General features: G+C 30.8%; 1 protein-coding gene across 3 annotated transcripts; it reads right to left on the bottom strand.

The window, feature by feature from the left end:
- Positions 1–907: 907 nt before the first annotated feature.
- Ald1 (fructose-bisphosphate aldolase) lies at positions 908–10,298 on the bottom strand. Of its 3 annotated transcripts, XM_085198135.1 has the most exons (9): positions 10,183–10,298; positions 9,376–9,467; positions 8,147–8,321; positions 6,912–7,115; positions 6,702–6,817; positions 5,591–5,690; positions 5,249–5,448; positions 3,484–3,558; positions 914–1,611 (listed from the first exon to the last, which is right to left on the bottom strand). In XM_085198135.1, the coding sequence occupies exons 1-9, from the start codon at positions 10,292–10,294 to the stop codon at positions 1,516–1,518; spliced, it is 1,170 nt and encodes a 389-aa protein (XP_085054261.1). In that variant the 5' UTR covers positions 10,295–10,298; the 3' UTR covers positions 914–1,515. The 3 variants fall into 3 exon arrangements, with proteins under 3 accessions (XP_085054243.1, XP_085054261.1, XP_085054252.1); XM_085198117.1 differs by lacking the exon at positions 3,484–3,558 and having other exon boundaries at positions 908–1,611; XM_085198126.1 differs by lacking the exon at positions 914–1,611 and having other exon boundaries at positions 2,937–3,558.
- Between the last annotated feature and the right edge of the window lie 2,038 nt (positions 10,299–12,336).

Below are 12,336 nucleotides of genomic sequence, written 5' to 3'. Positions count from 1 at the left end.
CGTCCGTTTCGTAACAAGTTCGTTAAAAATGACAAAGGATAATATGGAAAACTATTCCATTTGTGTTGGTAAGTAAAAAAAAACGTATTTATATAATGAGATTGATTAATATTTCTCTAAGAGTAACTAATTGAGTAAGTGGATATGCTATGATAGCTTTTTTTTTTCATCACGCTGTACTACATACAGCAGGGTAGGCAGAAGAGACCTAATGTTGAAATAGTCCGTTCTCAAGTTTTCTTCTCTTATCTCTTCTTATTGAGTGGTGGAACTCAACGCCACGCTTTGCCTTTTCACTAGGGCGAAGAAATAAAAATATTAAATATTGTATTTCCTCGAGTGGAAATTGAACTCTGTTCTGTTCTGTTCTTTCTAATATGGCGTTCCGAGCGTGCCAGTTGAGCACAAAATCACTTCGCCAGTGTCACGTTGAATGGAGAACTCACGAAAGAGGTTGTACGGTAAAAAAAGAGAAATAATATTACACAACAGAAAAATGCATGTTTTTAAGAGTGGTCCAGTTAAAATACTGCCTTCACAGGAAATTGAACTCACACCATGTCGCGTCACACGCTTGTACCTATCCCTGCGCAACGTCTGGCCTTGAGTAGTCTTACTGTTTTCTAATACCTAAGTATGTTACTATTTCAATAGTATCAAAAAGTGGGGAACGGAGTGTCTTAGCACTAGGTTTCCTCTGCCTACTCTGCTGTGTGCGGGATACAGCGTGAAGCTGATTTAAATATTTTTTTTTTTAATTAAAAAATAATAATGTAACTGGAAAATTAACTACAACTCAACAATGTTATACGATTATGTAAGAAATTATAATAACATGTACATTTTTACATAATTAGTAGATAAGAATAACTAAGTATATGACAACACAAAAAATAAAACTACAATATTCATCGACTATAATATATTTACTCTTAAAATATCAAAATACTTTAAAACCTAAATTAAAAACATTAAATAATATTCATATAAATAGCAAAGTGTAAACAACTGTCACTTTAATTTACGATAGATTAAAAATAAATTACACAGTGTATATTATTTATCAAATATTATCTATGATTTTTTTTATAATGTCACAAAATGAAAACTAACGATATCTAATCTCCTTACTACATGACAATACTACTACATCAATAATAATCAACATATTGAATTAATCTACTTTAAAATTTCAACAATTTATAATCTATGTCACATCTGTCAAATACTATTTAAAAAAATATTTATTAAAGTGTAGCAATTGTCTATTCTCATGAATTCATCAATATGGCAACATTTTTTTTTTTTTTTACCACAAAATGGCCATAGATTTAATATAAAGTGGCGCGCTTTTTAAATTAAAAATAACTTTTTTATTTGTGACTTTTGGAATTTTAAGACTATACTTTTTATAGATCATATATTATTTTATATATATTGTGCTTAAAGGAATAATTGAGATATTGTCGCCAAAGCGAGTTTCGTATTTTTATATGTATGTATCATAAAACAGTTTTAATATGCGTGGTTAGCAACAAAGAGACCGGCATCAGCGCCCACACCTGTTACGGATCCGGCGACGTATTTGCCTTGAGAAGCTTGACCGTTGCCCTGGAAAAAAAATATTAAACTCATTATCACAGTCAATCTGGATGACTTTGACATATACGAACGATATTTTGCACTATCCTTTAAAATTTAAAGCACATTGCACGAGTGTTTTATTTCATTAGTGCTCTCGTAATACTTTTTACCCATAGACGTTCAAATAAACCTTTTAAAATACTTCAGTAGAGAAGAAAATCTGAATTTTTAATCTAGGCCGTCGTGGCGCAGGGGCTCAAGGGTGTAACTGTAACGCGATGGTTGTGGGTTCGATCCTCACTCGAGGAAACGAAATATTTACTTAAATTTATATTTCCGTTTTTCGCTCTGGTATCGAGGCAAAAGAGCGGCGTTGAGTTCCGCCACTAAACACGCAATGCCTCCAGAACTATGTTCCCTCTGCCTACTCTGCTGTGTGCGCGATAAAGCGTGAAGGTGACTATAATAGGTGAATATAATAGGTAACATTTGTTTTTATTTTTATTAAATAATGGATACAACTGATGCAATATCATTCCGCAGTTGTCTTAAATTACAAAAAAAATTTAAATTAGTCTAGAGCATTTAGTATTTGTATATTATATATTTTTTAAGGAAACTTTTAAGCAAATTAAAAAGAAAACAAAAACAATTTAAAGAAAAAAATGGGAACTTCTCCCTCCCTTCAATTCCTCCCAAAATCGTCATCAAATACGTAGAACCCAGGCCCATTTATACTAATTTTACTGTGGATATCACATCAACATATTTCTTTTTGTCATTATCTATATATATATAAAATCGAAAGGTCAATCACTCATCACGAAATGTCAGAGACTACAAGTGCTAGGAATCTCAAATTTTGCATAGGAGTTACTTATAGGACGTAGGTGCTCGCTAAGACGGGAATTTGCAATATTCGACTTCTAAGTGGTTGTTTTTGGGGTTGAAAGGAATGCTAGGACTTTCAAATTTTGCATGGACGTCACTTCTAGGACGTAGGTACTCATGGAGACAGAAATTAATAATAACGTAGTTTACGCAGGCGAAGCCGCGGGCGGGCCGCTAGTTCTATATAATATTTATATTCATTGAATTAAAGTGTATTGTTTAATTGTAAATGTCGTTGAATTTGATTTTGAAATAAAAAAAACTAAATCTGATTATCTGTTTCGGAGCTACACTACCACAGATAGACAAATTTGTAACACCTCTTTCTTTTCTTATCGAGTTAACAATAAAACTAAATATCCATTCTGTACATAAGAAGAGCATAATAAAAAAAAACTAATAGTGACTTACCTTACATTAATGTGATGACTTTCTATACAAAGGACAAAAACAACACAATACAAGTAACATATTTTTTATTAACAACAAACAAATGTTAGTACAGTACAAATACATACAGTTAAACACAAAAAGCTGCTACAAACACAAAATAAATGCATATAAATGATAATAAATGAGAACTACAAATACAAACTAAATGCACTAAAATGGTCATAAAATTTATACTATGAACACAAATCAAATGCACATAAATGTCAATAAAGATTATATTTCATGTAAAGTATAATAAACTGCATCTAAAATAGTCCAGCATAAGACAGTTGATATTAAAAAAAATATTAGCAGCAAAAATAAAAAAAAATAATTCAGCGATTTTAAAATTAAATCATATTAAATATATGATCCTTTTTTTTAAATAATAGTAACTGTCTTTGATGTTAACTAATAACTAAATGAAGTTAAAGTTCATTAAAATAAAAAAAATGATATATAACTTTATTAGTTGCCATAATATATATTTGTATAAAAAAATAAAATCCATCTTAAATGTGAAGTCTTTTTCAAAGTTTCTTATATTATTATTATTTAGTAAGCATGAGCTTTAACAAAGTTAGATTTTTGCGATGCCAGGGACGGAATTGAACCTGCTACATACTTTCCTTGACAGGCGAGACCGTTAGCCTATTTTTTATTATGGCAACAAAAAAATTAAATGATATTAATAAAATTAAGATTATTAATATAAGTGATGATTCATTTTAGTTTTGAGCGTTGTCATAGCGTTGTGCATCGATGGTGGCGCAAGGAGACGTGCGGAAACGAAAATTGAAAAAAAAATAAAATTAAGTTCTATATATGAGGCAGACAAACACAATAGATTGGCTTAAATTACTTTGTATTACCAAAATCGCAATTTAAATAGTTAATAGTTAAACTACTATTACTCAAATAAAACTGATATTACTTACACTATAAATGAAATAAAGAAATAAACTAAATTACTTTATCGAATGTCTAAAATGTATTTACTAATATCTTATTAAATCAATAATTTTAGCCATTAAAACGAGTTTTATAATAATAAGCACAAACAAGCATTTCAGGTCAGTCTTAGCGCAGGGGCACAAGGGTGCGACTTTAAACGGGACAGGTCGTGGGTTCGATTACCACTTGTGAAAGTCAAATATTTAATATTTTCATTTCTTCGCTCAGCGAAAGGCAGAGCGTGGCGTTGGGTTCCACCACTGAACTTCGAAAATTCGTCGAAAAGCGGGAACAGTATCCTAACACTAGGTTCCCGCTATCTTTCCTGCTACATGCGGTTTACAGCGTGAAGCTGTATGATTATAACAAACACAAGCAAGCATACAATTTTAAAAAATGTTGCAATAACAATTCATAAAAAAAAACTCGCATGTCCAAGCACAACTTACCTTTATTTTGTTGAAGTTTTAAAATTTTTGTTTTATAATAAAAAAAAAATATTGAATACATTCATACTAGGTTTCCCAGTTTTGCCTAGCCTACAATGTGTGGGATACATCGTGAAGCTTCACATTGTTAAGACACTCCGTTACCTTTATAATTCTTCTACTCTCCACTTTCTGTCGAATTCTCCAGACATTTGGCGTGTTGAGTGCAGAACTCAACAGAGTGAGAAAATGAAAACATTAAACATTTATTTTCCCCAAATGGGAAGCCACGCAGGCTTTATAATTTTTATTAGATTATATTATCAGAGATATATTTATAATAGATAATGTAACAGGATTTCAAGTACCAATGTAGTAAATATTAGGAAGATAAAAATATTATATCTTGAATTTTAATATCATTTTCCTTAACAAATTTTTCCTTATTGATGTAGAAAATATTAACTATTTTATTATTATTCTGAATAAATGAATAAAATGAACACCCATACAGTAGACGAAATTTTTCAACCCAAGTGCTGTTTTAAATAAATATCTCTGCCAACTATACTAAAATAAATACTAACTAATAACAAATACTAAATAATACTAATAACAAATCAAAAATATTAAAAATAAAACATTTTGTTTGGAGATTCCACCAAGGAAAGAGAGAAGCGATTTTGTCAATATCTTTTTAATTCCATCATAACCATATAGTATATTATTTACCTTAGAAAACTTTCATGAAATCTGGCTATCCATTGTTGATGACACGTTGGTTGGTACATTTAGTTTCAAAGTACCAGGAGAACATGACCACATAGGATATTTACCTTAGCAAGGTTCAAGAGAACGACCGGAATGTTTTCGATTTTGGTTTGAATGTGAGGATGGGCTCATCAGGTAGATTTGCTTAAACTGAAGTACCAGGACAACATAATTATAAAGGATATTACCTTAGCGCGCTTCAACAGCTCCTGCTGTCCGGCCAGAATATTCTCGTTCTTGCCTTGCCAAGCGCGGAGCACTGAGGCCTGGAGGGCGCGACCGTAGCTGAAAGTGAGGGCCCAGGGCCTCTTGAGGTCCACAGTGTTGATGGCGTTCAGGTTCACTGAAGCTTCTTCTTCAGATTGACCACCAGACAGGAAGGTTACTCCTGGAATTTAGTTTATTACATAATATAATTGAAATACATATAAAAACAAAAAATAATTTTCAAAATTATAGTCCTAATAAAAAATCCCTACACTAACTTCTTCTTTACACATTTATATTATAAATAATAATATTTTAATTACCGGGAACAGCGGCGGGCACGGTTCTGAGCAGAGCGGTGACAGTGGCGCGACCAATGTCCATTGGGGTGTACGACTTCTTGCAGGATTGACCGGCAGTAACCTATAACAAACATTTTGTTTTATATCATACAGCGGAATTGGAATGGAATGGAATGGAAAAAACCACGAAACATGTGTTCCATGAAATATTTTTAAGTCTAAATTTCAAGTTTTATAAAAATCGGTGGTGATTTAATGATTTTTCCATACAAACTTTTAACCCCTTATTTGCACCCTGAGGAGGTGAATTCTAGAAAACCATGAAACACATGTTCAAATTAATATTCTTAAGAGTCGAAATTTAAATTTTTATAATACTCGGTGGCGTTTTAAAGATTTTTCTATACAAAATTTCAACCCCTTATTTGCACCCTTAGGGGAAGAATTCAAGAAAACATGAAACATGTGTTCAATTAAATACTTTTAAGAGTCTGAATTCCAAATTTTATAAAAATTGGTGCCGATTTAAAAAAAATTATATACAAACTTTCAACCCCTTATTTGTACCCTTAGGCGGAGAATTCTAGAAAACGATGAAACATGTGTTCAATTAAATACTTTTAAAAATCTAAATTTCAAATTTTATAAAAATCGGTGCCGATATAATTTTTTTCCATACAAACTTTCAACCCCTATTTCGCCCCTTTAGGGTTAAAATTTTTCAAAATCCCTTCTTAGTGGATGTCCAGATTACGAAAGTAAACATCTGCCCAAATTCCACGTTTCTACGCACAGCGGTTACGGCTGTGCGTGCATCTTACCTCAGTCAGTGAGGACAAGTCCTTTTATATATATAGATATGTAGGCAGGATAAACAACGGTGTTTAGTGGCGTAACCCAACGCCACGCTTTGGCTTAGTACTAGAGCGAGGCAATCAAATTAAATAGGAGGAGGAGTAAGATTTCCACTTGGAAGTTTCCAAGCCATTGCACCTATATATCTGTACAGAACTGGCTAATGAACTGAAATACAATATTCTACCCAATATATTAGTAATTACAAATGGCAGTTGTAGGTTTGATTCTCGCCTAATATTTGACGCTTTCTCTACAGACACACACTATTTCTCACCATGTTAGGCTTCAGAAGAGTACCCTCAAGGTAGACGTGGTGGTCGTTCAACGCCTTGTAGACGGCAGCCAATACGGTCTCTGTCACCTTCTGGGCACGGTCCAAATCGTGTTCACCTTTTTAAAAAAAAAAAGGTTTTTTTTTGTTAAAAAAGCCACCCAGCTATAAGCGGGATAAAGCGTGAAACTGAAAAACAAAAACCTATCTTACCATCAGGCAACACTTCAGGTTCCACAATAGGAACGATCCTCTGGCTCTGGCATATCGAAGCGTAACGCGCTAAAACGTTAGCGTTCTCCAAGATGGCCTGGTATGAGGGTGTGTTGCGACCGATCTTGAGGACACAACGCCATTTTGCGAAATGGCATCCGTCTTTTTTGTATTGGGCGCAACGCTGGGCGAGATCGTCTAAGCCTGGAATAAGAATTTAATAGAATATGTAGGTACTAGAAAGTTTAACTTATTTAATTTATTGTATGGGAGAATTTTTAAATTACCAACGATTTTTATAATATTTGAAATTGAGACTTAAAAATATTTCATTGAACACGTGTTTCATGGTTTATTAGAATTCACCCCTAAGGGTGCTAATAAGCAGGCAAAGCTGCGCGCACCCGCTTGTCGTATATAATAAATGTATCTAGACTAAATTAAATCGATTATTCAGCAGAAATAATTTATTGAAGATATACTAAAAAGATGGTTCGACCGTATTTACAAATTTACTTAGCTATTGTTATTAGTAAATTACATAAGGAGATGCGTGGACAGTGTCACGTACATCTAGAGAAACTCAAAGGTCACCAACCGAATTTTGCCTTAAACTATTAATAAAATCTACACCAGTAAAATTTATTCATTATTTAACAAACAATCTTTACTTTACATACTCGTTTGTCAACTTATACGAAAATTACTTTATTTTTTAAACAATACGATAAAAATATATTATTTTTACCATTTGTTTTCCAAACATTACCAAAAAACAGTATCTACATAATCTTACGAAATATATATGTTTACTTATATGAAAGACTTCGACTTTTGTTATCTTTAGTACCGACGAGCCCCTATTCAGTAAACATATGATACGGGGGTCACATTCGTGCTTACAAATGAAACAAGGTCAAAGTGGTTGAACATTAAACTATATAATGCATTAATTATTATGTAAATCTTCCAACGCCGTTAACTTGAAGAAGTTAATATCGTAATAATAAGAACACATATTTATTAGTTATCTAATATCATAGATTCAAATACACGCCAAGAAGTAACAAAATAGATTGGGTAATATGTCCAAAAAAATAAAATAAAAAAGTTTCATCTTTATAATTCTGTAAAAAACGTAATAGATGGGTGTTTGTTGGGATATTCTTCCAAAAAAACCAAATTCAAAATGTATTAGGTTTATCTAGATAATTGAAAAAAAAATCGCAACTTACCCTGAGTAGTGCATTCATCTTCAGATCCAAAGAGGGGTACAACACCTTTGTCGACCTTAATGCCGGGAATGATTCCACGTTTCTCCAAAAGAGACACCAGGGGAGTGCCATCATCACTCTTCTGGTACAAGGTTTCGTGGAACAGGATTACACCTGAGATGTTCTCGGAGATGGCCTGGGTTGGACAAAAACATTTTCAATTATAAAAAGGATTTGCTTGATTTGCTTGATTTAAATGTGTTTTGTTTTTATTAATTGAAATTTTTATGCAATTATTAACTAGAAATTAATACAAATGTTGAATAGTTAAAAGAAACCTAGATTTTCAAGGTCTACCTATTAAAGTAAAATACTTATATAGTTCTGTAATCTTCTGTTAACTAAATTAAATAATAATCTTCAAATAATTTCTTTAAACTTTTAATACTCTCACAAAATACATTTAACAACCGAGTTTCTGAACGTATATTAAGAGTAAGAGAAATTAATATGACCTATGATTACATCTTAAGACATGTATCAATTTAGCTATATCATTCAGGTTTCGAATGTTTGAATCGAATAAAGCATTAAAAAATTATTAGTTATTTAATAAAATTGCCAGAAATAATAAAGGAGAAATTTCGCTATCCTAGCATAACATAGCAATCTTCTAATAATTATAAAGAATTATAATATTAAAAACATTATTTTTTATCAGCGTAGATAGGAACGCGATATCAGTCACGAGCACCCCACCCTTTCACGAACGAGGAAAACGCTTGTTAAATCCCGCTATACAACTTTCACATAGTTTCAATGGAGATTGTGAAGCATAACTTCTAGATTGTAGAAAATTACTATGGATAGTGGGTACGAAGAAGACTGAATATCAACGTTTTCATTGCTTCTATATAAATATATTTGTTATTTATTTTAATATACTTTCATGACTATTTTTCATTAGTACTTCCTTATGTAAATATAGATTGGCCCAATGTAATCTTTATATTTAAAGTATAAATATCTTCTACAGACTGCTTAAACAAAATATGATTTCTCTCAATAACAAAGTGGGAAATGGTGTAATTTGCCATTTGGTATTCCATTATCAAATTCAATGACAGATGAAGAATAGATAAAAAATATATTAAGAACATGACTTTCAGCATTGGACTAAAATAAAATTTTATTTAATCATGACTTTTATTTATTATTATTATCTTATGATCTTTAATCTAATTACTTACTGGATCAGTACTGAAGAGCAGCTGACGGTACTTGCGACGATTCTCTTCAATGTTCTCAACACCAATGTCTTGGAGACGCTTGCCCATGGTTCCTAATTAAAATAATATACAATGATTTAAAGCAACATATTGAGTAAGATAGATTGAAATGAATTAAAGACAAGTAAATAAATATCAGGCCACTGCAAAGTGGCGCAAGGGGCAAAAACGTGCGACGTTAAACGCAACTGGTTTTAGGTTCGATCCCCCAATCAAGGAAATTAATTTATTTAAAAAAATATATTTCTATTTTCACATTACATGCCTTCATGCCAGGTTCTCTCTGTCTATCCTACTGTAAGCGGGATAGAGTGTGAGGCTTACATTTATTTTATTATTTAAAATAATTTACATATGTATGAAAAATTATCATAATCTGATACTTTCTGAACAATATAATCTTATATTTCAATTGTATTAAGATTATTGTCATATTATTATCATACATAATCCTTTAGACACAGAACAAGTAACACAAATTTATCCATTTACACTTCAAAAATAATACTATCATGAGATAAAAAACTTACTATAATAAACAATATAACTATCTGTCTGTATAAACTATTTTCATATTATAAATGAATAAAACCATAATTAATATTTTTAGTAAATAATGATTTTTCATTTAGACATCACTTAGTTTAGTATTTAGTCTTAGAGTGAACATTTAAAATTGTAATATTAAAATATATATGAAGTAAAAATGTATAACACTTTTTAAATAAGTAATTTATAAATATTAAAAATCATTGACAATTTCTTTACCTGTGGACTCATCAGCAGCTAAAATACCCTTGCCAGGAGCTACAATTGCCTGAGCAATCTTCCTAAGCTCCTCCTGGAGCTCAGGTGTGGGGTATTGGAAGTATGTGGTCATTGTGGCTGCAAAGAAGATTATACCATTAATGCTTAGTAAAAATATACAGTAAAATTATGCGAGATATACTGTATATAATATAATTCTATTTGTTTCTACTTTGAGCACAGCTTCTCACAGCTGCTATATTTTGGATGTAGCTATCTGATTATACTTCAATTAAAATGTCCAGAAATACAAAATAAGTCACCGTCTTTTAATTATATGTAAGTTGACTTATCAGTTAATACATTTGAATAAAATGTTTAATAGATGATAGATATTGTTATCATTTTAAATTTGAAATGTCATAGTAAATGTAACAAGTAGGTGTGTAAATGCCTACATTAATATATAATGAGACACACCTCCACCTTTATAACTGGTTTAGCAAGAAAAACATGTCACAAAATTTAATTTGTTTCAAGACTAGCATTTTTATTGTTGTTAATGCTTAATATATTGCAAGGAATGTCAGTCATACTATAATATTTTACGCCGAAATACCTTTTGTTCCAAATCCAGGCATCCATCCTGATTCAGGAGGGCCTTTCTTACCCTTTTTACCTTTGGGTGGCATTATTTTATGAAAAAATCCTTAAAAAATTAATAAAAAAGGAATAAAATACTCGACATTATATTTAATGGTGTAAAAACTTACCAAAAATTTACTGTCACTTTGATAACTCTATATACTTATCAGCTATCATTTGTTTTAGTAATGGGTTTAAAAAAGGAAATTTTACTTAGAAATTGATTATTTAAAAAATATAATCTGGAATGTTAAGAATTAGCTAGGTATATACTATTTTAAAAGGTCACCGCGACCTTCAAGGGTCACGCATAACATAATACGGCGTCATATGAATGAGTTTTATTTGTGTACACAGGAGAAATGTACTTTCCATTTAAAATTTTTGGATCTTTACCAAAATACTAATATAATCGAAGATAAAATTAATTACACGTGTTACTTAAATATAAAAAAATCATGTACATATACTTATTTTTTACTAATAAGTGATAAAAACAAAAATAGAATGAAATATAAACTTTTCTTTTCTTATTAGACCATAATTAAAATGACTAAGAATTGTGAAATTAAATTACAAAACAAAAACACACTTGTTATATTTTAAAATGTTTTAAATAATTCATATTATTCATATTTAGATTATATTACTTTAATAAACGAATTTAACATTGGCACAATATTACATCACGTATGCCAAAGACTTACAGAAAAAGTTAACAAATATCCGTTTGCACGACATCAATTGGTCCAATTTCTTAATATCTAGTAATTACAAAGAAAATATTAATAAAAATGATAGAAAAATGCACTTACATTTTATTTGTGAATTCTAATCAGAACTATAGCACTCCCAAATTGGTACTGAACTGTCAAACTTGTTAACAGAGGAGAGGACACGAAGAAAAGGTCATTTGAAGGTCTGATAATCTCGTCAAAGCAGTCGGTACGTTTTTACCGACATTTTGTATTGCCATCTATTATAGACTATTGTAAAACTAGTTGGTTTCCGAGTTTTCAATATTTTCAACTACGTATTACAATTTTTCTTTTTATGTAGTAGTTGAGTATAACTTCGATAGATGGCGCTTTAATAATTATTTCTATAGGCAATTCAAAGGTACCATAAGATATTGAATTTTGTGATATAAAAATTAAAAAGAAAGCTATAAATGTTTTTGACAGTTTTTTTTTAAATTTGCAAATGAACATAAAATATACGGGCTATGTCCTAATGCCTAGTAGATGTAGAAAAAAAAACATAATTAAGGAAACTTTATTCGTTCCTATTTTAAAAATACCAGCATACAGTGTCTCTAAATTGGGGGGAAAGTGGAGAACGAAATAAAAAAACAATAATTAAACTCTATACGTTTATGTACGATATCAATTAAAACGGCTACTTAATTTCATTTAATAATTTACTGTGCCTTTCAACCTATATTTAAAATTAAAAGATTTCTTAAAACCTTCGCTTACCAAATACCTAATATTCATCTCCATGTTTTTATCTAACGCGTGAACGATAACC

Source organism: Heliconius melpomene, chromosome 2, assembly GCF_056956725.1.
Source record: "Heliconius melpomene rosina isolate 202511_hmr_F chromosome 2, ASM5695672v1, whole genome shotgun sequence".
Classification (NCBI taxonomy): domain Eukaryota; kingdom Metazoa; phylum Arthropoda; class Insecta; order Lepidoptera; family Nymphalidae; genus Heliconius; species Heliconius melpomene.
The sequence above is the reverse complement of the archived record's forward strand: the minus strand, read 5'-3'. Positions and strand labels throughout refer to the sequence as shown.